This window comes from Pyrus communis, chromosome 16 (assembly GCF_963583255.1).
Source record: "Pyrus communis chromosome 16, drPyrComm1.1, whole genome shotgun sequence".
In the NCBI taxonomy this organism is placed as follows: Eukaryota; Viridiplantae; Streptophyta; class Magnoliopsida; order Rosales; family Rosaceae; genus Pyrus; species Pyrus communis.
The window spans coordinates 10776643-10804299 of NC_084818.1; the positions used below are offsets into that span (position 1 = coordinate 10776643).

Below are 27657 nucleotides of genomic sequence, written 5' to 3' on the forward strand. Positions count from 1 at the left end.
CCAAAGTGTACATACAAAAATTGAAAATTAAACTATTTAGAGCATACGTGCCATGATGTCAAGTTCACCCGTTAATGATGAATCTAGGCCTGTTGTTATGAAGATATCTAAGGAAAACTTTGTTAGAATGTTTAAACAAAAAAAAAAAAAGAAAAAAGAAAAAGAAAAAAGAAGAAGAAGTAATTGCCAGGGTATATATGAAAAGTACTCAAAAAGAGCGTACATAGTTGAATCCAAAGCAACAAAATGCCGCTCCGCCTATCTCTTCCTCCAGGTTTCACAAGAAGGGTCGTGCTTTTTTCCATCCGCTCCCTACAATAGATTTTCTATAATCTGAAATTAAAATGCAAGATGAAAGGGGGGTGGTTAAATCAGGATCCATTCAGTTAATCGGGACTTTATAGTTCCCTTCTTTTCTTCCACCAATTTTAGCTTACTTTTAGGAGTCACAAGCAGGATATCGATGAAAAAGTTTTCATCTCTCCCTACGTGCAAAAGCTTTAAAAATAGCAATTCCCGCTCATAAGAATCCTAAAAAGGTCGAGGGGGGGGGGGGGGAGGGGGGGGGCGGGGTGAGAGGAAAGAAATCAAACACTAAGAAGACAAAAGAGAAGGAAAAAAAAGGAAAAAACCTTGAGACCTGAAAGACTGAGATGATTTAGTTTTTGCATGATGCAGTCCTCTTCATCTCAATTCATTCATATAAGTAAGGAACTAATTTGTTTTGTCAAATATTTCTTTCCGCAACAATCTATCCAAGAAAAATGACTGCTTGAAATTGAACTTCTGTTAAATACTCTGCCAAAAGATATATGTTAATTAGCTTAGGGATTATAATCATGCTACCAACATTTGTGTGACAACCCGTTCCGATTTTTGTACCGTTAGTGTGAAATGACGATTTTACCTATGGATGTTATTTAGCGTTGTAGGGTGATGTTTGAATTGTTTTTGTTTGTGGGCTGCCATTTGGACCTCACTCATACACACTCACACTCATGGACCCTCTCTTTCTTCTCTCTTCCTCGAATTTTCTTCCATTTTATTCCCTTTCCTTTGCAAGTGTATGGACGCACTTCGAAGCCAACTTTCCACGCATGGATCGGCATCGAGGAGTTTACTTTTGTGTTCCTTGTGAGCTCAGGAACTCATCCATACCCTTAAATCGACATGAGACCTTCGAAAACCCTAGAACCTGTGAACCCAGTTTTGGTGTACTGTTCAAACACACGTGATCGTGGAACTTTCAGTGAGTTTTAAGGTTCTAGGGAGCTTTTTTTGAAGTGTTTTGGATGTTGGGAGGCCCAGTTTCAAGGAGTTGCAGGTTTGGTCGGAATATCGTGAGTTTTTCCGATGAGATTTCGTTCGTTTTGGGTCCCCAAAGTGGTAAGGTTTTGTTCTACTCGTTGTAAGCTTCATTTTGGTACCAATTTCATGGAATTTGGTTGAGAAATGAAGAAGATATTAAGGTTTGAAGTTTTTCCAGTTTTTCGGCGAGAAATCGAGTTGCAATGGCGGCGACCGGCGAGGCTCACCGAAGAAGAAGGAGAATATTCCGTCAAAGTTAACGGAATATTCTAACGGCGTCAGGTAACGGCCGTTAACGTTTGTTAGGGTTTTAACAGAATATTCCCTAACGGCGTTAGCGTTTCACATGCGTGCTAGGCACGTGTCGACGCGTGGGAGGTTAGAAAATTATTTTTAAAATATGGGGATGTTTGTGGGATTGAGTAGATCACGTTGATATATTCAAACACCCCATTTGGGCAATTATGAGAAGTTATTATCTAAGGTTGGTTATGTGCATTAAATTGACGTTTTTATAGTTGTTTCGCATATAGGTGAAGACTATCCGGAGGACGAGCGCAGCCACGCGAGGCTCTGGGCTTACGACCCTTCTACGTATTGGTGAGTGGGCTTTTGTTTTCAGTAAATATATATATATATATATTGATTGGTATCTTTCCAGAAATTACGTTTTAAATGGTTTTATAATTGAAATGTCATGTCGAATATCGTCGATATTATTATTGTGATTATGTTGGTTATACATTGGTGTCAAGGATGCTCAGGTAAGTCAGGTGAGTATGTTGTTAGTGATAGATGTGGTGTTGATGAGATTGAGTTATAGCTTATATTCCTGCACCTCGATGATTGTGCTCCGCCAGAGTAGGGCCTAGCCTTCACATGATCGTTCACCTTCCACACTGTACGCTCACCTTGGATCCAAGGCAGATGACAGCCTGTCGTACAGACCACTATAGGTAGTTCCGACTCGTAGGTGACTCGCGATACATCGCACAGCCTTCATGTGATCGTAGCACTAAGCGTAATTAGATACATCAGCCTGTCGTACAGACCACCTTAGGTGGTTCCGACTCGTGTGCAGGATAGTGATTGATGAGCTATAGATTTAGCCGTACAGTTCACTTTAGGTGACCCCAACTGACGTATTGATATCACTGGCATATTATGATTTGTTTTATCTCACTTGCTTGATACTTATACTGTTTGATTGGATATTTCTGACATGGCATATTCTGGCATGGCATATTTGAGCTTTATCGTTTTAGCATAATTTGATATATGAGTACATATAATATTTTCTAGAAAGTATACGGGTTTTACAGAGAGGGGTTAGTACTTGATATTGGAATGGTTTGAAAAACAAACTTTGTTTTTGCCCACTCACATTTTCTGTTTTGTGCCCCTCCAGGTTTTAAGTAGCGAGGACGTGGGTGACGAAAGAGGCGTCGAGGCATTTCTGACAAGCACCCTCCATGTGGGACTTTCTAGTTATCACTTGTGTAGTGTTTGTTTATTCTGGACTGCACCTAGGATACTTGAACTTCTACTTTACATTTTCCTTCCGTGTTTGTCATTAGCACTCACTGATCTTGTTATTGTAAATTATTTTGTTGACTTTATTTTTCTCATATTTTCACTTTTTTGCTTTTGCATTGTGCACTTGGCTACGTCACCCTCATGTGACGGCCAACACGCTCCAATTTTTGATAGGGGTGTGTTAGTTTGGTATCAGAGCCTAGGTTTGGCAGTCCTGCATTACTTGTGAGTATTCTAATTATTTTTGGTGTTTTCTGTCAAAACTATACTGCCTTGTCGAGAACCATGTCGATTAGCTGAGCCTAGTTTCCCCGATATAGCTTAGTTGGGGGAAGCTATAGCTCATGCAATTCAGTCTACTCTCTGCCTTCCTCAGAGGACTCCTCTAGAGACCATGTATAATCTAAAGCTGGATAAGTTTGAGGGTCATGAAGGTTATGATGAAGCTGAGTGGTGGCTTGAGCATATTGAAAAAACCTTTCTAGTGTTGCAAAGTCAAGGAAATCTTCCTTCTAAAAGGTGGGTAGAGACGACTTCATGGTTCTTAGGTAAAGAATCGGCATCCTGGTGGGGACATGAGGTACGTCATTTGACCCCAGAGAAAGCTACTGACTGGGAAGTGTTTAAATGGTTGTTTGGGAAAATGTTTATTCCCCCTAAGTATATTGATCGCAAGAAGCAAGAATTTACTGATTTGAAGCAGGGGAAGTTGACGGCGAATCAGTACTACAGAAGATTCACTGATTTGTCCCGTTATCATCCGAGAGTTGCTGCTAATCCGGTTGAGATGCTTCGTCGTTTCAGATTGGGTAATAAGAAGAAATGGCGTTCTATGGCGATCACTACTCCTTGCGATACTTATCTCTACGAGATTTTGTTGAGGATTGAGGATTCTGAGACTATGCCTAGTGAAAGTGATGAAGAAGAGAAGAATGACAATTAAAAGAAAGACGATAGAGGTAAAGGTCAAGCATCTCAAGGACCTAGGAAGACTCAGAGTTTTAAGAGAAGTGGAGCTAGCTCTAGTTCGTCCAGTGGAGGCATGAATTCTATGGGCCAACGTAGAGGTGGTAGGTTTGCTGGAGGCCCACGTTTTCAGAGGCAGCGAGATGCTGGCGGTTCTGGTGGTTCAGGAGCTCTATTTTGTCGGAGATGTAATGGTTGGCATTTTGGCGAGTGTAGACAGGGCAGTCAAGGATGTTTTACTTGTGGACAGGTTGGACATCGGCCAACAAATCGTCCACAGGGTCAGCAGAAGCCCTAAATGCATTATTTACCACCACCAGTTCCTATTCAGCAAGCTCCAGTGCCGAGCGGCTATGGTCAGACAGGTCATGGGGGTACTTATTATTACCAGGGACATGTTGCTCTTTATTCAGCAGCGCCGTACCTGTATCCTCAGGATCTGTATTATTCGGGTAGCTACTAGAGCGGATATCAGCAGTACCCTGGAGGGTATACCCCATATCCTCCTTATCTAGTCGGCGGATCGCAGTGGTATTCGGGAGTATAGCCTCAGCAGAGGGAGGTTGCTCTAGCAATGCAGGGTCATCAAGACAGACTGGTCAGGGTCGTAGTACACCTGGACGTAGTGGACAGTCGAGTAGAGGTCGAGGTGGTCGGCAGCAGCCTTAGGGCCATATTCATAACCTTACAGTGCAGGATGCCTAGAACAACCCAGATTTGATCATAGGTACGTTAAATATCCTTTGCACTTTGCTAGAGTGTTGATTGATTGTGGTGCTACTCATTCAATTATTTCTCATACATGTGCTCAATTGACGCAACCTAATCCCACACCTCTCGGGTTTGAGTTAGAGTTTTCGATGCCTAGAGGCGAGACATGTCAGGTGGGCTGGATGTACCCAAGGTGCCCAGTGTTAGTGAAGGATGAGGTTATGCCAGCTAATCTCATTCCGTTGGATATTATTGAGTTCGATGTCATTTTGAGTCACTCACTCCAATCTCCACCGTCTTCTTGAATCTCGACGACATCACCCATCCAACCTTACCGCCATCGCGATCGACAACGGCACCACCCATCCAGCTATCCTCCTTGACGACATCCCAGAGAACCCAAGTCCCAGAACGACGGCTCGATTCTCTCCTGTTCGACAACACCACCGCCGTCGAGGACGTTGCTACCAGCCATCATCCTTCTAAAATTTATAGGGGTGTATTCAATTGAGAATTTGAGAGACTTTAATGGATTTATAAATCCATGGATTTTTATGGAGTTTAATTAATTTGTAGAGATTCCATATAAAATTTTGATTCAATTCCCTCGAAATCTCATGGGGAGATGTGAGATTTGTGGATGCTTAAAATACACTGCGAAATCTCTCTATTTCCCTCTAATTCTTCAACTTTTTCAAATTCTTTAAAATCAATTTCTAATTGAATACACCTAGAATGTAATAAACTTCTTTAAAATCCTAATTGAATACACCCGGATTTCTAAGGATTTTAATAAACTATCTTAAAATTCTAATTGAATACACCTTGAATTTTAGAGAATTTCTTAAAATTCTAATTGAATACCCCTAGATTCATTAAAAGAATTAAAATCCCTCAAAATCCCAATTAAATACACCCCCCTAGGTAATTTTGAATTAGGGGTTTGTTATTAATTTGAATTTCGGGTATAGGGATTTTAGGGTTTTTAAATTAGAATTTGGGATTTTAGGGTTTTTTGAACTAGGTTACTAGAGTTAATTTTGCAGTAGATTGATGATTGACCTATTTGCTTATGAGAACCCAGAGGGCCTTTGATAATCTGAATGTTTGGATTGGACTATTAGAATTCCTGTTTGCAATACATATGCAGCAACAACTTTGTCAATTTGTGAATAAATCAGGTCATATTGTTTGTTTTTGGTTCCGATTTGGACGCTATGAAATCTGTTATAAACTGAAATAGAAAGGAACGAAGTTACCCGAAAAATGTAGAAGCCTTGAGTGGTGAATGATTATTGGGATGAGTCGCGGACTAAGTCGTTCTCTTCAAGATGTTTCGCGGCTCTGCCCAAAGTGTGCAAGCAGTTTCACAAACACCATGTCGCCCCCAGGATAAAACAGCCCAGAACCTTCTTCTTCTGATAAGATTCTTCCTTGCACACCGGAAGAACCTTCGAACTCACACCCTTTCAATATGTTGCTATTAACTCAACATATGTAAAACTTGTATTTTTTCTTATATCTTTCTCTGCGATACTTGGGACTAATATATATATTATGTAAAGAAAGAGATGTTGGAATGGAAAAACTGTAAGAAAGACAAAGGAGTTATTTGGGGTGCAAAACTGTAGGAAATCAAAACAAAACCGTAGGGTATCAAATGCAGAAGAAAACAAAACGGACAAAATCAAAACGTCCAAATCAATTATGTAAATAGACTTGATCTTCTTCTCTATTCAGAGAAGGAATCCCATCTTTTCAAACTTAAAAGGAGATAACTCCTTATCTGATTGAAAAGTCAATGGCATGTTTCAAAAAAGCTGTAACTCTTTATCTCATTGAAAAGCCAAAATCAATTGGCAGTTATGCATAGAATAATGATAATAAAAGTAACGTTATTTATATAATATTGGTAATAAAAAAACATAAATATATAAGCATATATATTATTAAATAAAAACATAATTGCTCCAACAATCCCCCACTTGTTTTTATTTAAAATATATATATATATATATATATATATATATATATATATATATAAAGCAACATATCATAAAGCTATGCATAAGTAAAGGTGTTTCTCAACTTGGACCTGTACATAGTGTTAGTGATCCAGATTATACTAGAGTAACTTATAGTTTTGAACTCTATCTCTGACAACACCACACATATAACTTTATTAAGGTGAAGTTCAAAAAGCCAGCACATTACGGCCTTGTGCTTATATTCCAGTATAGTGAACGCTCTAGAAACTTGCCCAAGATTTCATAGGAAGCGGCCTTACTTCCACATTCACATAGGTAAGACTATCAAGGATATTCCTATAACTAGATATCCCACTCAACATAGAGTATAGACCTTACTAAGAGAAAAATTCTCAACCTAAAAACGCTGCAGGATGTCATGCTTATTAGGGATGGACATGGAATAATATTCCAAATTAAAATTAGCAAGACTTCGCTCATATCACTTTGAACCTATTTCTTGGGATCTCCAGTCTATAGGTTGGGTTTTTATCACAAATGACTCAGTTTTCTACGGGCTTTAATCCCATCCTTTTCAAGGTTTTCCAAACCTTTTCTCATGCTAGTCCTTTTGTCAAAGGATCAGCCAAGTTTTCTTCAGACCATATATGATCCACTTTTACAGCTCTATAAGAGATTACGTTGTACTATCACAATGGATCAAAACTGCTAGAATTGATTTCTTCCTATAAAGGGGTATCTATCAATAGGTTCATAAATTTTAGAAGAATTAGAAACCCCACTATTTCGAAGATTAAAGGAACTTTATTCTCATAAAAATCAGCATTAAGTGACTCAATTATTACATTTTAATAGCATCAACATTCAATTTAAACATTCCATCAGTAGCATATCCCTTTTCCCACAAAAACCCCATTTCTAGTAAGAGTATACATAGCTGCTCCAATGATTTGAGTAAATCCAGCCTTGTTGAGAAGAAAGCCAGAGATCATATTATTCCTTATCGTTGGAGCATGCATCACATCTTTTAGTATCATGGTTTTTCCAGAGGTGAACCTCAGCTCCACCTCTCCAGTACCAGCAACATCAGTTCAGTGTGAATCACCCAACAACACCTTCCTTCCCTCAGCCACATAATAGGTTTTGAAAAGGGAACGATCATAGCAAACATGGCGAGAAGCGCCAGTGTCCACCCATCACCCCTCGGATCCATCAACAAAGTTGATTTCTGATATCATTCCAATCATTTGCTCTTCAACAAGATTTGCCTGTGGAGTAAGACTTTTCTTATTTCTGCAATTCCGGGTAAGATGGCCCAACTTGTGACAGTTATAGCATTCAAATTGTCTCGAATCAGAAGCAGCACATGAGGGGGGTTGGTACCTATTCTGAAGATGAGAAGGATTTTGATTCTAAACCTTGTTTGTGTTGTTGTTGAGGCGCTTGTTGTGATTTTTGTTCTAAATCTTCATGTTCTTCCCATTTGGTTTCAGCACAGCTAGAGTTTGGTTCAGGTTAAAGTTGGTAGCCTTGTGGTTGCTTGACACGACCAGAATTTCCTCCTTCAATTGTTGTTTCCTAGCCTCTTCCTCAATGCGAAGTCGAGTGATCAAGCTTTCCAGGGAGAACTCTTTTGTCTTGTGGCGGAGTGAGTTCTTGAAAATTTTCTAGGTTGGTGGCAATTTATCAATGATGACAGCAACCTGAAATTGATCATCTAAAACCATGCCTTCAGAAATAATTTCATGAGCAATTTTATGTAATTCATGAGATTGTTCTTCAACAGATTTATCATCAACCATCTGATATTTCAAATAACGACTAACAGCAAATTTCTTAGCCCAGCTTCCTCAATGTTATATTTTTTCTGAAGTGCCTCACATAAATCTTTAGCAATGCCATAATCAGAGTAGTAATCATAAAGGTCATCAGACAATCCATTAAGAATATAATTCTTAGCAAGAAAATCATTTTCAATCCAAGTTTGTGAAGCTTTGGTTTGTACAATAGTGGGCTCTTCAGGGAGAGTTGGTTTGACAGTGGTGCAAAATGAAGCCAATTTTTTTGTGGTGAGAAAACATAACATCTTCTGCCTCCAACACTTAAAGTGGAGACCCTCAAACTTGGAAGGCTTGTTAAGGTCTAGTGTGGTGTTGTTTTCAGATTCCATGGCAGATTGTTTTCGTCTTAAAATTGTTGTAAACTAAAATAGAAAGGAACGAAGTTACTCGAAAAATGTAGAAGTCTTGAGTGGTGAATGATTCTTAGGATGAGTCGCGGACTAAGTCACTCTCTTTAAGACGTTTCGCGGCTCTGCCCAAAGTGTGCAAGCAGTTTCACAAACACTACGTCGTCCCCAGGATAAAACAACCCAGATCCTTCTTCTTCTGATAAGATTCTTCCTTGCACACCGGAAGAACCTTTGAACTCACACCCTTTCAATATGTTGCTATTAACTCAATATATGTAAAACTTGTATTTTTTTCTTATATCTTTCTCTGCGATACTTGGGACTATATTGTGTAAAGAAAGAGATGTTGGAATGGAAAAACCGTAAGAAAGACAAAGGAGTTATTTGGGGTGCAAAACTGTAGGAAATCAAAGCAAAACCGTAGGGTATCAAATGCAGAAAAAAAACAAAACGGACAAAATCAAAATGTCCAAATCAATTATGCAAATAGATTTGATCTTCTTCTCTATTCAAAGAAGGAATCCCATCTTTTCGAACTTAAAAGGAGATAACTCCTTATCTAATTGAAAAGTCAATGGCATGTTTCAAAAAAGTTGTAACTCCTTATCTCATTGAAAAGCCAAAATCTATTGGCTGTTATGCATAGAATAATGATAATAAAACAAACGTTATTTATATAATATTGGTAATAAAAAAAAACATATATATTATTAAATAAAAACATAACTGCTCCAACAAAATCCTCGGGGCAACCGGTCTAGACAACCTAAGGCGATTTGTGTTGGTTTGGATATATTGAATTCCTGCCATTTGATGGATCATGTGTTTTCTGGTCCATACTAGACTATGAAATGCAACTATAGCTGGTAAATTTGAGGCCAACTGAGCTTCACTGGTTTGTTGAATTGTGCTAGGGATGTGAGAAATTGGGATTTGGGAAAAGACGCCAACTTTTTTCTTTCCCTTTTTGTTTCAAGCATCTTATTTAAAATGTTAATGCTTTAAGCCTTTTGATTACAAAGCCAAATTACTACTCTAAACTAGGAAGCAGGGGCTAAGGAGTAGGGACTAGGGAGGGTTCAAACCCCGAACACAGTAAGCTTTATATCAAACCCCATATAAGGTTACGTAATTTTAAGAGAGTTGTTGCATAAATCATTTCTTCTGCTAAATCTGCACATTGACACCTCTGAGAGAACTTTAAAAAATAATGTCAAAGCATCAGATTAGACCAATCTTTTTCATTTGTATACATATGATATGCTTTGAGTGCGGGAGTTCGTGTTTGAATCTCGATATTTCATACTGGAATGCTATTGAAATGCAGGTTGAGGAATTGGCTTCTCTTGTCAAAGACAATCTTACTTGCAAGCATCTTATTCTCTCAGTGGAAGACTCATTGGTGGACTTCCTTCAGAGTGATACCAGGCATGTAAGACAACCTCCTAAGTGTTATTAGCATTGCCATTTCTTATGAGATTAGTTTTAGAGTAAAATATTAAAATTATATAGAGCAGGGGTGATGCAATTTTTTGTGGTATATCTACAGTAAAATTGGAGAAGTCATTTAGTTTCGATTGGTGTTCTGTAGCATCTGGTTGTGAGTTACAGATGTTTTCGTCTTTTTTTTTCTTTTCTTTTTCTGCTGATTGGAGTATAGTCTTCTTTTGATGTAGACCTTAAGGGGGCGTTTGTTGCGCCGGACTATTTCGGACTGGATTAGCTTCAAGGACTAAGCTGGACTGGCTTAGACTAGACTAGACTGGACTAACTTAGTGAAGCGTTTGGTGCAGTATTGGACTAAGAAGCTGGATAATAACAAATTCTAATATTATATTATTTAATATATAAATTATTAATATTTTATTATGATCTTATCTTTTTCTTCATCTTTTCCTACCATTTCCGTCCCACTCTTTTCCTCTTCTCTCATCGTCCCACCCTCTCCCTCTTTTTTTTTCTCTTAGACCTCTCAATTCATGTCTCTTTCTCATTCCTGGTCAAACTCCTTATTGATTCCAGTCTCTATTTCTCTGTCCTCCCTCCCTCTCTAGCTATGCGTTGTTCGAATGGAACCTCACAACTCCAATTTTCCCGAAAAGTTGCAGGTTTCCCGATGTGTTTTCCCCGATGTGTTTTCCGGCCAACCCTCGTTAAATTGGATGAAGTTAGCACCGCCAAAAAATTCATCACCATCCCTAGACCGAGATCTTAGCCTTGAATGCTCGAATTTGTCATGGATTTGAAGAAGCCCAAACAGGCCGAGACTTCCAGGCCATTTTCTGGCCACATTCGACCACATTTTGGCCTTGATTCAGGTAAAATCGTAATCTTGTCACTCCCAGCTTCAATTTGGTATATTTTATATAAATTTGGTTGTGAAATGGATTTGAAAGAGAGTCGGAAAGTTAATGATTGATCTAGGTGACCGTCATCATCTAGGTGACCGGAGATGACGAAGAGTCTGTCGGGAGTGGTCGTTGAGCATAACGAGGACGAGAAAGAGAGGATAGTCTTAGCTAGTCCCATGGTTATTGGGGGGTCTCGCTAAGACCTCTTAGTGAAGGGTTTTGTCCATGCTAGTCCCCTTTAGTCTCATTAATGTTAGTCCCAGCATGGAACAAACACAGTATTGGACTAATAGCTAGTCCAGTCCAGTCCAATTCAACTTAGTGAGGGCAAACAAACGCCCCCTAATATTAGTGGGAAGAGCTTCACTGGTTTGTTAAATAATTTGCAAACCAAGACACTTTTTTTATTTTTTATTGTGGACAAGTTTCAACAGAGACTAATTTTCCATATTCATTTATTTGAATCTGCTGGGAATGAATTTGAATATGTGCAAATGTTAGTTTTTTTTTTTTTTTTTTTTAATATATATATAACAAAAAAAAAAAAAACCAAGGACCCGTGGACCCTGTTTGTTTCAACCAGGCCAGGTTAGGTCCGGTTTCTATATTAGAATCTGCTATCCCCGGCCCGTCTCCTTTGTACCTGGGTCCGGTCCGGTCCCTCCAAAATTGGGCCTAGCCCGGCCCATGCCCACCCCTAGTTTATTCGTGTATGATAATTTTTTGTCTATAGAGATTGACAAGTACGTATTTTTAAATCTATGATTTGTGTACTTATATAAAGATACATGGAGTAAAGTTTGCTTACCGAAATTGTGAGCCTATGTTTATGCCCTTATACTTCCATACATATGCCTATGCATTTATATTTATGTACCTATGTTTATGCCCTTATACTTCCGTACCTATGCCTATGCACTTATACTTCCGAACCTATGCCTATGCACTTATACTTCCGAACCTATGCTTATGCACTTATACTTCCGTACCCATGTATAGCACTTTGTTAATGTACTTATAATTTTTATGGGTGTTCTTTTTTCTTATGGAGATGGAAATTGTGTTAGTGATGATGTTTTGCTTTTCTTTTGTAATGTATTTTTGTCATTTCTTTCACGTTTATATTCACAATTAATCAATATAAAAAATTTCATTTATTTTCTTGTACCTATTAGTACTTTCCAAAAATTTTAAAATTGTAGAATTTTGATTTTAAGTGTATTAATGGGTGATTTAAGTGTGAACGTCAATTTCCAATTTTTAGTCTTAATTATGAATTGAATAGGAAAATGTGGATGGCAAGTTTGTAAATAGTATACGTGGTAGAGGCAATTAAAGATGACATGGTGTTAAGATTTTAAAATAGGAACTTAAATTGGATAGAGAAAACCATGCAGGTTATAATCTAAAAGTAATCTTATTTATGTCCTAAAATCTAAAAGCCCTATAATTAATATAGTTTGTAATCTGAATTACTGAAGTTTTTACCATTAGTGTTTGATGATTGATTTTGTTTACAAAAAGTAAAAATTCCATGCATGAATGGCCCATTGAATTCAACCTTAAGGAGATACATGCAATTAAAAAAACATTTCTAAGCTTCGGCTATATATAAGAGTAGATTTGGAGAAAACTAATATCCAGAAATAAGTTTTATATAGCGCACAACAAGTCTACAACTATTGTACTTCCTTTGCTCTAGCTATCAACAAATTGAAGAAATATGGAGAAGGGTTCAGTGAAGTTAGCTTTCCTCATCGTGCTCTTGCTTGTTGCATCTTCTGGTAAAATACTTGTCTCTCAATCAACACACACACACACATATATATACACACATATATGGCATATTATCATTTGATTTTTCTTGTTAACAATCAAGGAAACGTTTGTTGTAGGTGTACAACTTGGCGTGGGAGCAAAGCTCCAACCGGACCCTCGATGCAAGATGCTGGAGACTGCGTAATTGGCTTCTGTCAATGCATTAATGGCTTTTGTAGGTGTCCTCCTGTGGAACAAAACATGGAGTCCATTTCCAAAGACTTCTCTAAACTCTCGCAATCACAGAAGGAAATTCCTAATTAAAAGTCTTAGTTCTCGCACTAGTGTTGTTAAAATATTTGTGCTGCAACTAAATACATGAGTTGTATGTACCTGCGATAAACTTATGAATAAAATGATATATTTATGAATAAGTTATATAGATTTTTCTTTTTCAAAACCAGATAATTAAAATAAATGTCATAACAGAACAATATATGTGATTATTTTCATAACCAGGATCTAGTCCATTGGAGGTTTAGCAGACGCCATGCAATGCAATGCTGGATATGTAATTGTTGCCGAACGGGTTGGGTATCAAGCCAAGCTTAGCCAGCCCAACGCCCTTTCGGCCTGGTGAGCTCCACTTAATTTTAGCTTAGATTTCAATTGGAGATGATCTTCAGCCCTTTGATAAGAGATGACCTTAGAAATGTCTAATAGAGAAGGCTAAAGGTCTAAAAAACTTAAAAATGGTCTGATTTGCCCACAAATCCATCTCCAATGGATGGCTGGCATATATACTATGGAGCCATCCTGATTATTATTCAGCCAAAGGGCCAACTGGCTAACCAATTATAGCCCTCTTCTTAGCCTCTGTTTTTGGACTCAGCTTCTTTGGTGCAATAATTGATTCAAATTCAACAGTTAGATTTAAAAATATCAAATGGTAGTTTAATTAAATTAACCATTAAATTTGAAGTATAAACTTATAACTAATAAATTATTAATGGTCCACTTTAGTTGGAGATGGTATATGAGGGACCTAACATTGTTCATTTAAAAATAATTTCTTAAAAGACTATAATTTTGAACGACACTATGTGTGAAGATGGTCTTATACACAGAAAGGCGTGACTTGTCTTTAAGACCAAACGATCAAAACTCTCAAAACATAACTCACAATTGAAGCCCAAGCCCACATTATTCTTAGCCTCTTTTTTTGGGCTCAACTTCTTTGGTGCAATAATTGATTCAAGTTCAACAACTAGATTTAAAAACATCAAACGGCAGTTTAATTAAATTAACCAATAAATTTGAAGTATAAACTTAAAATTAATAAATTATTGATGGTCCACTTTAGTTGAAGGTGGTATATGAGTGATCTAATATTGTTCATTTAAAAATAATTTCTTATAAGGATATAATTTTGAATGACAATATGTTTGAAGATGGTCTTATACAGAGAGAGGCGTAACCCGTCTTTTAAGACCAAACGATCAAAACTCTTAAAACATAACTCACCATTGAAGCCCAAGCCCACATTAGCTTCTTAGGTCTAAACCCACGGTAGGCTTGGGTACAAGCGAGTGTTTCGTTTCGTCTCATCGTCATCTCCTTATTTCTCCCTCCCTGACTAACCGACTGCGCAGATTGAGCTGCCTCTATTCATCACTTTTAGTAGGGTTTATTCAGAGAACACTATAAAAATAGGGTTTAGGGTTTTTGCGCAAATCCCAAATCTGTAAACTTTGGTTGTCTCTGTGATTCGGAAGATGGGGAGAGCTAAAAAAGGCCCGAAATTTGCAGTCATGAAGAAGGTGGTCACCTCCAAAGCAATTAAAAGGTAAAAACTTTTCATAGTTTATTTCTTATTTGTCTTTATTTCTTCAATTTTCTGCATAAAAAGTTGGGATTTTGTTCGATTTTTGCTATGTGTTTTGAATTCAGCTACAAAGAGGCGATTTTGAATCCGAACAAGAAGGACCTCACGAAAGAAAAGCTACCCAGAAACGTGTAAGTTTTTCATTGAGTTTAATGTTTATTTTAATTCTTTAATTAGGGGTTTAGTGGTTTAGCATAATTAGTTTGGTCTTGTGATTTAGGCCGAATGTTTCTTCTGCGCTGTTCTTTAAACACAACACTGCTTTGGGACCGCCTTACCGGGTTTTGGTTGATACCAACTTCATCAATTTCTCTATCCAGAATAAGGTTAGTGTTTAAATGCTAATTGTTGACATTATACATCTCATCGTTTTACTAAAATTATGTTTTGATTTGCAACGGAAGTTTTTCTATACATCTGCGTGTTTATGGTTGAAAATATTGATACATGGTGGACTTTTTCAGTAAGTTTAATCACATTTTGCCCTTTTGATGAGCTAAAGGTATAGGTTAGAACTTAGAAATTATCTGTAGTGGTCATAGTTGACTGTTTTTCTCCTTCACTTTGTGCAGTTGGATTTGGAGAAAGGAATGATGGATTGCCTGTACGCAAAGTGTGAGTCTTAAATCACTCGTTTATTGACTTGTATAAATTTTCAGTCTCCCCAGAGAAATTGGTTTCGAATGCTGATTTTCATAACGAGAAATCTGTACCACGTCTTGATTGCAAATGCTGCTCTATTGGTAGCTTACTATCTGTTTCTCTTTTGAATTGGCAGGCACTCCTTGTATCACGGATTGTGTAATGGCAGAGCTTGAGAAGTTAGGTCAGAAATATCGTGTGGCTCTGAGGTATGTTCTGAACTTTGGTACCTCCTTTATTTCATTGTTAGAAGGTTTGAAGTTGTTGGATGTGCATATGCATGAGCTGTACTAATATCTATGTTCATTGTCCTGTTACTCATTTTATACTATTTCTTTTTACATTTTGTAATTATTCGATTTTGATTTTTTTTCCCGTTTGTCAGGTTCTAAGATAACTGATATATTATGTAGCTTTAATAATTTGTGCTCTTCAGTCTTCCAAAAGATTGCGTTACTAACAAAAAATTATTCTGTTCTGACAGGATTGCCAAGGATCCTCGTTTTGAGAGACTACTCTGCACTCATAAAGGAACCTATGCTGATGACTGTATTGTTGAAAGAGTTACCCAGGTACAATTTACACTCAGGAACTGCACTTTCCTGTTTTGCTCTTTGGAGTCTTTACCCCTCCTAGTCAGGAATTGGGGGAGTTGGGATGATGAAGTAGAGTTTTTAAGGCTATCATGTTGTATTATAGTCAGTATAATAAATAGTTGCTATCTAAAATATATTGCTTGAACTTTTCTTGATTTATCCCTACGAAAGTTGCCGTAGCTCAACTTTCAGCAATTTCTTCTTTCTTGGATTGTAAAACGGTATTTTGAAAGTTAGATGGCTTTCGAAACAAAAAATGCATATTTTCTCTTCTGAAGCAGTTCGATAAAGACTATATTTTTGGATTTCAAAGTTACACTTTGCATAGGCTGAATGTGCATCATTTGATTGTCTGTTCTGTCTTTTCTCTCTTCTTGTTAACATTCTGGATAAATTTACTGGCCAGATTGTGGTCTTTTGTTGATTCCAGTTGCAGCTTATCAAAATTTTCTGATGCATTCTTATGACTGACATTGACTGACCTTGTTGTTGGGTACAGCACAAATGCTACATTGTTGCTACATGCGATCGAGATTTAAAGCGAAGGATCCGAAAGGTGGAATAACAATTTAGAACCATTTTAAGCGACACTACGACTTTAATGTAACAACTCCATAACTTTGCTTGTTTAAATGTAGGTCCCTGGTGTACCAATCATGTACATCACTCAACACAAGTATTCAATTGAGCGGTTGCCAGAAGCAACCATAGGTGGAGGTAGGCTTAGATACCCAAAACTCACATAAGTATTGTTAATTGCCAAATGCTGTTTTATTGCAAGGTTTTTAACCAGATTGAGTTGTTTGGAAAGTTTATGGGCTTGTGCTATTATTTATTAATGTCGACACTGAAGTGTTTTTAGAACAAATCTAATGTGAATCTTATGGCCGGTTTTTCGAAATGTAACTAGTTTACTTGAGGTAACATAAAACATTTTGTTTTGTTGCAGCTCCAAGATTTTGATGATTGGCGTGTGACCTCTACAAAGCAAAGACTAGTTCTACTCCGATTCTGAAGAATGCAGTTCATCAAGGCTGAATTGTGCACTTTTGGGTTAGGTGAATTTCTTCATAGGAACTTGTAAACGTTTCTAACGTTTCTTTATTACAGTTATAAGAGAAGAAATCGAAGTGCACTTGGAGCAGTGTTTAGTGTTATGATTTTACTTGTGAAACTCTGAACTGTAGTAATTATATCCGTTTTTCGATTTGTCTAATGCAAGTGTGCAGCCACATGTTCAGTTCTATAGGGTTTAATCAACTCAAAACTCACCAGACAGGAAACAAATAGCATAACCATGATGCATCCCACAACAAAAACAGGGTTTATTACATAATTTTAAGACACCTTTCTGTAAATATGGTTTGACAAGAACGGCCTTTATGAAGTTGCGTACTTCAAATGCCGGAGAATGGTTGGTGTAACCGGTAATGCAGTAGATATGAAAAGACTTGTAGAGCTCAAATTTTGGAGGATTAGTGCTTTTCAGCAACGAGAGTTAAAAAACTATTTGAGGAGCCGAGATCTGAGTGGAAAGTAGGGGTGGGCACGATGCAGTTCAGCCCTCAAACTAGAAACAAAATAAGAAAATATCAATGGTTCGATTTGGTGCTGTTTCGCTTAAATTTATTACTAAAACCATACGGGTGGTGTCAACTTATGTCAGTGTACAATTTGGAATAGCAAATCAAGTTTTCTTGTTTTTTCCATGCTTGCGTTCAAATACGTCTTCTAAAATGGTTATACAAAGTTAAGAACAAATTAATTCTTTTCAAATACTAAATCAAAATGCAAATGTCCTTGCAAACAAAAAAAAAAAAGCACAATTCAAAATGCAAATGTCCATTGCTACCTACTTATGGAAAGTTGGATCTGCTGCTGCTAAACAGTGAATACAATGCGGCTCCTTCCTTCGTTTTGAATCAAGCAAATTGAACCATAAATTCCATCAGATTTTGCCGAATATAATTGGTTTTGACCACTCATCTGATGACACGCATATTTTTTGGGTCAACACGATTTTTTACGTGTGTTTATCATCTATTGGCGAAGTGTATACAATTCGTTGTAGTTTGTTTGTGACAAAATGGCAGACGAACTGGACAAGTAGGTGAGAAACTTCATAGTGTTGCGCTACTGGTGAATCTCTCACACTGGATGGGACCAAAATATAGGAGGTCTCATGCATATGTGAGACTTACGGATGACGCAGTTAAAGTGTAACTATCCAAATTTTGTCAAGACTAGTGGAACCCTGATAACTTAGGAAACCATCATAAGTTGCAAGTTAGTGAATTATTGTGTGTTGTAATCTAATAATTTCAAGATAATAAATTACTAAGTCAAGTTAATACATCCCTACTTGTATTGTCAAAACTTTGATTTGTTCGTCACTTGTTGTCCCAGCTTGTAATTTACTTGTCAATATACATCTCTTTGTAGCGTGATTGAGATAAAATGATAAACGAACTGAGACAGCCTAATTCATATTCAATCAAAACAAAAAGGGTAAAAACGGGTCAATAACAAGTATGCAAATAATAGTATAGCACATTTTAATTTGTTTTATTATTTAACCAAACACATTATCCTAACAAACTATTAAAACTTTGTCTTCCGAACCAACATTTATTCAGAGTTTGAACTACATTGCAGCTCTGGTTTTGGTGTAATTATTGAACTACAAAATTGTGGCAACTATTCGACCGTATATAGGGAAACGGTAAACACACACCAGTTTTAGTTTCTCACACATCTCTGTTTAATTCATTATGTTATTTTCATTTGATTTAATTCAATACAGTGGCTAGAAATAGAGAGAGGTGTGAGAAGCTTGTGGGATGCAATGCACAGTAAGGGTGCCGGTTTTAGGTTTTGTGAGCTTTATACAAGTACGCTCAATTTTAGTGACATGAGTTGGTTGTATTGCGCGACTTTTGTCCGTTTTAGTTTTGTCATTTCATACTCCGTTGATTTGATTACAAGAAATAATGGCATGCATAAAAATGAAGTCTGAGACATGAGTGAGAACTTGAGACATGCATACAAAAGATGTGCTTGAAGTATCTTTCATGTCGCAAGTAGGTCTTTACCACAATGGTAGAAAAATGTTAAGCCCTTACATAACATGAGTTCAAATTCCGTAAATGACTAATCTATCATTTAATCTAACAAAATTTATTATTTCGCCCAAACAAAAAAAAAACAAGATCATATACATACATCTTTCGTGTCGAAAATTTGAGGTCACATTCACAAGCTCCGAAAATTGCATCAGAAATAATCAAAAATTCGACTTCACCCTTGTCGTATTTACCGTTCTTGTTAAAAATGTAGCGAGAATGAACAAATGGGATTTAGAGAAAGAAATGCAAAGTAATACTTTTACAAATTTAACACCACTCGTCGAAACTAATGACCAGAAGAAAGGGTGCATTTTCATTTTTACATACAAAAGCTCATACAGATTACAACTAAGTACACCCTTCCTCACAAAAATTAAAACTAGAGGCAACGAAAAAAAGAATAATCAAATTGAGCTTCTACTTCCAGAGTTCCTAATCCGTAAAAATCAAATTCTACTATCAAATCCTCGTAACAATTGTTATGTTCGTACTATCTGTGGCTTCTGGTGGGGGTTTTACATACCTCCCGATTGCTTTTTGGTGAGTTCGCCTCCTTATTCTGTTTATTTTTTCCTTACTTTTCTTCCTCCTATTCTCTTTCTCCTTATGCCGTAAATGTCTCTCTTTTTCATAGATACCTTGCCAGAAGACCTCGCCTGTTGATGGCCACAACCACCGCCTTCTGGGGTGCTCAAGATCTGATTCCTCAGCCAAGTCCTCGTCCATGCTCTTTAGGGTGGAGTATGAGAACCATTTGATCCACATATGACCTTTCCTGCTCTTAAACCCATGTTGTTCCTGCATCACACCAGTCTCAGGGTGCACATATACCATCCGCCTCGCACTGTGGTACGCCCAAACATTTATGAGTAACTCAAGAAGCCGTGAATAGCAATGTTTGTCCTACAATTTGCAGATGCACACATAAGTACAATACAGCAAAACAAAATTTTATCAGTAGAAGAAAATTATTCAAGTACAAGCAAATTACTTTTGACAAACTCAAATAACAGCGGCCAGTTGAATGGTGTTCATCATACATTTGTGCATCCATCGCATCTACAAACATTCTGCACACCCAGAAGTTCACGTTAACATTTAAAGAATAGCTTTCACAGTAGATTGTATGGTACATCATTTCTGAATAGATGCCAACAAGTGCAATATTTCTTACCTAGAAAACATTACAAACTCTAGGAAGGACTTCGTTGGCAAAGCCCAGCTATGCATGACAGACCACGTGTCCCCATCCACAGGCATGGGCGGTATAAATTCCAAATTGTACTTTACGCCATACATCCTTTTAAGAGCCTCCGAAAAAGCAAACCTTCAATTTACCATGTGGAAAAATTAAGTCAAAAGAGTCTCTAACTCACATTTGAGAAAGAAAGGGAAGGTTCTGCGGAAGTATTAATGACAAGAATCAAATAAAGGATCACCAGTCTTACTTGCAATTTCCAGCATTTATACCATCACAGAATGACCAAAAATCTTGTTTCAGAGGATTTCGTGGATCATCATCCATGCGTGCCCAAAAGTAGAGTGCGTCTCCATGCCTTCGTGTTTGAATAGATTCTAACAATTCATTTTCAGCTATTCCAGATAACGAAGCCTGTTCCAGTCCCCATTCCCCATGTTAGATATAAAGGATCATATATAAAAGAAAAGGCAGAAAGATGAAAAGAATTCATTTTTTTGTTTAGTCACTTTCCATTCTCCTTTTCATTTGGAGACTGAGATCCAAGAATACCCCAAAAGTGGTTATCCTAGCCACAACTATTCAGTGCACACACTGCTTAATTTATTTATCAGAAGAGAACGTTATCATACAATTCATTTGTTGTTACTTTCCTTCTTTGTGGATTTTATCTTAAAGCGACGTGACTTGTTTAACATTTGTAAGTGCAAGTAGCAACATTAGTCATTGACATGACGAGATGAAATACCCTAGGCTTCCTAGCCCATCATACATTTGCAACTGGTTTGCATACACATGATGCCTATTGTTATTAACAGTGTACATGTGCAATCATCTTTTAATGCCCCCGCTAGACAGTTCATTCAATTAAGTCAATGCGTTTACTCAATCATGTTGCAACACTTTTATTGCTTAAACACAGAATGAGATTGGAAAACATATTTTGAAACTTGCTAGATGGCTAAGATACTGTTATCATATGATACCTCTTCTGCTCTGAAAAAAGCAAAACTAAAAAGGAATACGAAACCTAGATCTTTTACTGGTTCCAAGGCCTTTTGACAAAGCAAATACGGCCTTCCAACATGCCACGAGTATAAACTGCTATGGTTCACTATGAAACTTCCGACAAGATCAAGAGGACAAGATAAAGATATAGAGATGGGTATTTCCAGATGCTAGGAAGCTTGCTGAAATCATGTGTACAAATGTAAGGCAATCAATACATAAACATCAGGAAGATGTGTACAGAGAGAGAGAGAGAGAGAGAGAGAGAGAGAGAGAGAGAGAGAGATCCAATACCTTCCTCGCTGTTATTCTCCATGACTGAAACCCTATCCATGCGTTCTTATGTATACGGTCAATTCGGTTTGCAATGGCAAAGAATGCTCCATGTTCACCAAGTACATCTCGATAATAAGGGTTGTTAAGAAGTGGAAGACGAGACGGTGCTTCAACATCATCAGCCCTAGGTCTTCGACCCTTGGACTACAAGAATTTAGTTTATGCAACAGTCAGATGAAAATCTAAAACAAACAATCCCTACTAAATTGACAGCAAGGGATCTGACAACAAAGTGGCAACACAGGTTGTGTAGCATGCACTTTTAATATCAATTTGTTTTGGACAGAACAATCATAATGGACATACGCATCCAAATAATGTTCAACTAAGTCTCTAAAATGAATACAAGAAATGACAAATTGGAGAGCTTACCAGCCTGATTCCACGATAAAGAGATCTTAGGTGTAAGAATGGCCAGGTTCCCTCACCAATGTAAGGTTCATATATACACAATGGTTGGCCTGTCCTTTCAAGTTCCCCTTCATCCCTTTCATGCAAATCATTCTTGGAGCGATCAGTTCTTTTGGCATTTCGATACACTTCCTCCCATGTTCCATGCGATTGATCACTTCTATCCTTTAACTGCACAAAATTTCAAACTGTGGGTACTATATATAAATGGGCAAAGCTCCAAAAGCAAATAAAGGAGGCCCACGAATCGGTTCAATACAATAAGGGACAAAAAAAAATTACTGCACACAACAGCCCTTACCATTTCTTCCTCTCTTCTTCTCTTGATACTAACCATCTGAATGTATTTTTCTTCCTCCCATATACTATATATAAATGAATAATTGGTTGCAGAGGTGGCATTCAACCTCTCTTCTTGAGTACGATTGTACTGCTCCTCGAAATCATCCAAAAATGCATTACTTCTCAAATTTCTATCTAAGTATGTTGAATTTGATACTGCTTCAAATAAGTGCCATTGCCATCTTTCTTTCAATTTGGGAGGGATTTTTACGACATCCCTGGGCGGTGCAACTTCTGACGGAAGCGTGAGAACATTTTCGAGAAGTGAAGCATATCCTTCGACAGTTTCAGACACCATTAGGCTTTTTGCAGTACCTCTCCCTATCGAGGCAAAACTATGAGCTAGAGGTGATAACTTTCCTTTTGAAATAACTTGCAGAAGGATTTGCGAAAGAGCCCCGATATTTTCCTTCGGGAAAAGGTAGCCATTCACTCTATTATCAACCTGATTGTTAATGCCATTACAATTAGTAGTCCTCTTCGGAAACAAAATTATGCAACAATTTAACAATCCAAAATTCAACAAAAAGGAATCATTATGTAGGTTCACATCATGGTGTTTGAGATGCATTGTAAGCAATCATCATTACTTGGCAACACATTGTAAGCCATTCACTCTATTATCAACCTAATTGTTAATGGCACTACAATTAGTAGTCCTCTTCGGAAACAAAATTATGCAACAATTTAACAATTCAAAATTCAACAAAAAGGAATCATTATGTAGGTTCACATCATGGTGTTTGAGATGCATTGTAAGCAATCATCATTACATGGCAACACATTTTATACCCCACATTTCAGCAAATCCCTGCCAATAGATCCTACATGGGCAAATTCTACAGTTTCCAGATAAGCTTAGCCACTTAACATTATTATAAGTGAAGTGGATTTTGTATGCCGATCATGGTTTTTGAGCTTGCCCCTTTTTAATTTTGTATGCCAGATAGGGGACAAATTTCTGAGACTTTAAAAACAGCATATCGAATTAAGTGGCAATGTGTCCAGATAAAAGAAAAAAAAAGAGGATGTTGACATAGTTGATTGGAAAAAAGATAAATACAGAGTAATGCATGATGAGCATAGAAAGATTAACAGTGAAGGATCTGTATTGAACACCATCCCAAGCATTTGTTCCTGATTTAGTTTCAGTTCAACTTAGAACTCATGGTTATGACTGCTTAATTATAAATTTTTCGTTAAGATATAATGTTTGATCATTTCAAGACATAAGAGTTTGTAGGGTCAAGAAAAAAGTATTAAGAAACATACATATTTCCTGATCATGGAGAGATCTGGGGCAACAATTGGTTTCTCAAGGCACATCGCTTTGACTAAAATGTCTGGAAATGATTGCTCTTCAAGGAAGGATCCATATATCACAACATCAGACATACTGAGAACGTTGTCTGCATCCATATCAACAGCTACATGCTTCACAATGCCACTTGGGTACTTCAAACTGTGAGCAATGGCCTAAGACCAGATCAACCGAAAAGAAGCATAAATAACACATCCTCAAGCTTCCTATAAAAAAAATTATCTATCTCCAAACAGTTTGAAGCAGAGTTCAGTTACACACCTCAACGACCAAACTATAGTTACTTGCTGAGTCTCCATTCAAAACAATGATTTTGAGATGAGAATAAGAATTGTTAACCAATGAGGAATCCTCCAAAAGCGGTAATACAGCCCGTAGAACAATGGAATGTTCCAGCCACAAGCCCCTATACAAAAATTGGCTTCCCACAATTGTAATTACAACATCTTCAGACTCAAAACCCATCTTGGCACGCAGATTATTTTTGTCTGAATCCATTAGAGAATCTGCCTTGCAAGCTTCGGCAGGAGAACCCGGAATAACAAAAAAGTTTCCAGCATCAAATACCGAGTAAATCATCTGTGAAAGTAAAGAAACCAATCAAACTTCTAGAAATTTGGACAATCCAAAACTAACGACGGCATGGGTAATAAGTCAGATGAGAGACCTTATTAAGTATTGCAAAAGAAAGGGCCCGCTGATAGAGCTGGGCGGGGAGGCGTCATAATTGTCTAACACTATCACATCTACGATTTTTAAATGATTGGTTCATTGGATGATGGTTACCACTCAATAATAAGTGCTTGTTTATTTGTACTGCATTCCCTAACTGATAAGACATCTGATCTCGACACTGAGAATGTAATATGGCGTGTAACTTCATTTATTTTAGTAAATTGTTCACTCCCTTGAGGTTAAGCCAAATGACAAGACGTATATGAAGTCCAGAAGGAATACACTCCACCCCTTTTTACTACAAGTATGTTAACAGCAGTCTTTTATAGATGTTGACCCAAAAAAGTCTTCTATAGATGTTAACGTTGGTTGGGAATGTGATTTACTCCTTTTCCTTCTTCCCTAAAACAAACAGATGGACCATGAAGCAGACCAAATGGACACGGTAAATCACGATTCACGCATATGATAACGTGATAGAATGAGATGTAAGAAATTAACTGGTGCTATAAAGTTAAACACTTGTCTGCTAAATTATGGGCCTATGGGGTTGAGCCCACAAATTGGCAATATAAAAGCAAGTAATGACCACTCAGGTGTCCCAGAAGAACCATGGAGGAGTATAGACACAACCTCTTCATGTGTATGATCTGGTGATATAATGATAATCAGCAATTTAACAAGTGCTATAAAATCACACTTGTCAAATAAATCTTACCGGCAGAAAATGATTTGGGAAGACAACAACAGTAGATCGGCTGAAGAGTCTTTTCCAATCATTTAAAAGTTCAATCTGCATATTTGAAGAGTACTTTCTTGATCGAGCAGCAAGTGCTTGTTCATGGATAGTCCATATTATAGGTAAAGACTTGAAAGGCTCCTGCAGAAAACTGCGACAAATAAAATCATTCACGTTGTTTGATAGAGAAGTTTCTGATGGGAAGAACACCAAAGCATCAACTACATTTAAGAAATACACACTAAAGCAAATGGCAGTTTCAATGGAAAAATACATGTTCCAGTGATGTTAATAATTAGGAAGATCATAAAATTTATTGTAACTGAATTACATATCTTACCAAGAAAAGATGCCCTTTGCTTCAAGAGAGTTCACAAGTATGCCGTTATAACTGCAAGACACATGTTTTGATCAGATTCAACCGTCAATAGATCTAATTAACTGAACCATGCTCATTAACATTGACTTATTTAACAATGTCAACAAAATCAACCAAATCCAGTCACAAGTCACATAAATTTCCAGGAAATCAAAGTGATGTTACATATCCAAACAACGATTCAAATATTCACGGGAATTTGGTAATTCATTCAAACAAAGAGGAATCATGGTGTGAGCATGGGATTTGGTCCCAATGCAGCATATTAATATTCTCCAAAAGTAAAAAGGATTAAGGATGTTGCATACAAACTATAAAAAAGATGAATATTATAAGAACATGAAAGGCCTTATGTAAAGAATTGGCGCGCATATTAATTTCAATAATGCTTCAAATGGTGTCAATCAAACACAACATATGTGCTAGTCGAAGTGAGAAGATATTCAACAATGTTGCATTGAAACGAAATTGTAAAAAGTCCACAATGCGTTAGACAATTAGCCTGAAGACATACTTTAGCCAGTCTACATTAAGCTCTGGCTGATCAGTGGTTTGGATAATACTGACCGGAACTCCTAAACCTCTCCAAATGTCATGCACAGGACCATCTTCAAGTGAATAAACCTGCAGCAGTATAAACAACATGACACAAAACACCATCACATGTATCGCCACAATGATACAAAACATTATACTGCCCAGAAAATCTGTATTAAACACAGAATTAGTGTAGATACTTATAGCGCAAAGACTAATCCATGAGACGTGCATGTCCCTGGTGACAAACTAACAACCAAAGGAATAATAGTAAAACTGGACCACCCATAGAACAGCATATAATCTACGGTATTCTACAATGTTATTGCTAAATTCGAAGTCAAATTACCGAAAGTGTGTATCCAATCTCCTGCAATGCAGCAGCAACAGTCACCATCAGTAACTGTTGTGAATCGACCGACAGATCTGCGAAAACCTTCCAAGTAAAAGAACGAAAGCAGAAGGCCAACAAAACGAAAACAATCAGTAAAGAAACAGAGTAAGCAAGCACTAAGTCATACAAAATCCATTAAGTCAACACATCCCAGCATGCAATACATTACAAGTACAAGAAGCCAAACCCAAAATACTAATCCAAAACAAAACACAATATCTGGAAATCAATGAAAAGTTGTCAGAAAAAATCGAATACTTACGATTGCAAGCTGAGGTTTTCTGTACCCAAAACGTTGCTGTCGCGTCCTGTTGAAAGCAGGAGAGAGACTAGCCTCTCTAGCTTCCTTCCCGAATTTCTCCAAAAGCTTTGATGGCTCAAATCTAATGTCTTCCCCAAAATCCAATAACCCCAACTCCTTCAAAAACCTCAAATCCTCTGAATTCCATCCCACATTCTTCTTCAAATCCTCTGAATTCCATCCCACATTCTTCTTCAAATCCTCTGACTTTTCGTTTTCAATCACCGAACCAGGCAAGTACATTTGGAACAGCACCACAAAGAACAGAAACACAGCCACAGTGCAAATCCATTGGAGGTAATCCAGCCTCTTCAGGAGCAGAAACCTTGAAAACTTCGATCTGGGTCTCTGCAAAAAAGGGCTTCTGCCGTTCGATGAAGACCGCCCAAGTGGGTCCCTCTTCAACGGGACCCCACTTTCCAACGAACCCATTTCAGCTAGCTTCTCCTTCCCATCGATTCACACCGAAAAGCTTCAAACTTTACACGAATTTCCTTCAAAACCAGATCAAAAATCGAAAACCCACGTAGCTTTTTATTCAAGTTCAAGAACCCACAAAGCTTTTTCTGGAAATCGAAAAACCCAGAAAGTTTTCACGGTCGTTCACCGACACAGATATCAATGGCTTGTGCGTGCGTGTTTTCAGATAAGCGTTTTGATTTATCAAAGGAAGCTTGTGAAGTGAGTCAAAGAAAAGTCAGAGATTTTTGCAATATGCTGAAGAAGCAGTGAAGGTGAGAAATTGGTGTTTGATATTGACGTGGACCATGAAAAGTTAATTTTTTTCAGATTTATCGACGAAATATTTGGGGAGAAAAATAAGGGTTTCTTTTGTGATCTAAGAAAGGGATTAGTACTTAACCAAAAAAAAAGGAAAGGGATTAGTACACGACATGATGTGTCCTAAGAATTTTATTTATTTGTTCTTTCATAAATAGTTTCCCAAATTGATTTAAAAT

At 37.4% G+C, this 27657-nt stretch overlaps 2 protein-coding genes across 2 annotated transcripts; one reads left to right on the forward strand and one right to left on the reverse strand.

The window, feature by feature from the left end:
• Positions 1 to 14391: 14391 nt before the first annotated feature.
• LOC137720437 (uncharacterized) lies at positions 14392 to 17148 on the forward strand. The gene is made up of 9 exons (XM_068459504.1): positions 14392 to 14655; positions 14760 to 14825; positions 14915 to 15020; positions 15267 to 15309; positions 15473 to 15545; positions 15821 to 15908; positions 16432 to 16488; positions 16571 to 16649; positions 16882 to 17148. Exons 1-9 carry the CDS (start codon positions 14585 to 14587, stop codon positions 16893 to 16895), a joined length of 597 nt encoding a protein of 198 aa, XP_068315605.1. The 5' UTR covers positions 14392 to 14584; the 3' UTR covers positions 16896 to 17148.
• A 2064-nt stretch (positions 17149 to 19212) lies between these two features.
• On the reverse strand, positions 19213 to 27424 carry LOC137720870 (uncharacterized). Its single transcript, XM_068459981.1, has 14 exons — positions 26660 to 27424; positions 26353 to 26439; positions 25981 to 26090; positions 25428 to 25478; positions 25067 to 25238; positions 23935 to 24252; positions 23625 to 23828; positions 22312 to 22797; positions 21972 to 22181; positions 21558 to 21743; positions 20506 to 20669; positions 20232 to 20384; positions 20049 to 20127; positions 19213 to 19960 (listed from the first exon to the last, which is right to left on the reverse strand). The coding sequence occupies exons 1-14, from the start codon at positions 27128 to 27130 to the stop codon at positions 19517 to 19519; spliced, it is 3135 nt and encodes a 1044-aa protein (XP_068316082.1). The 5' UTR covers positions 27131 to 27424; the 3' UTR covers positions 19213 to 19516.
• Positions 27425 to 27657: the final 233 nt, after the last annotated feature.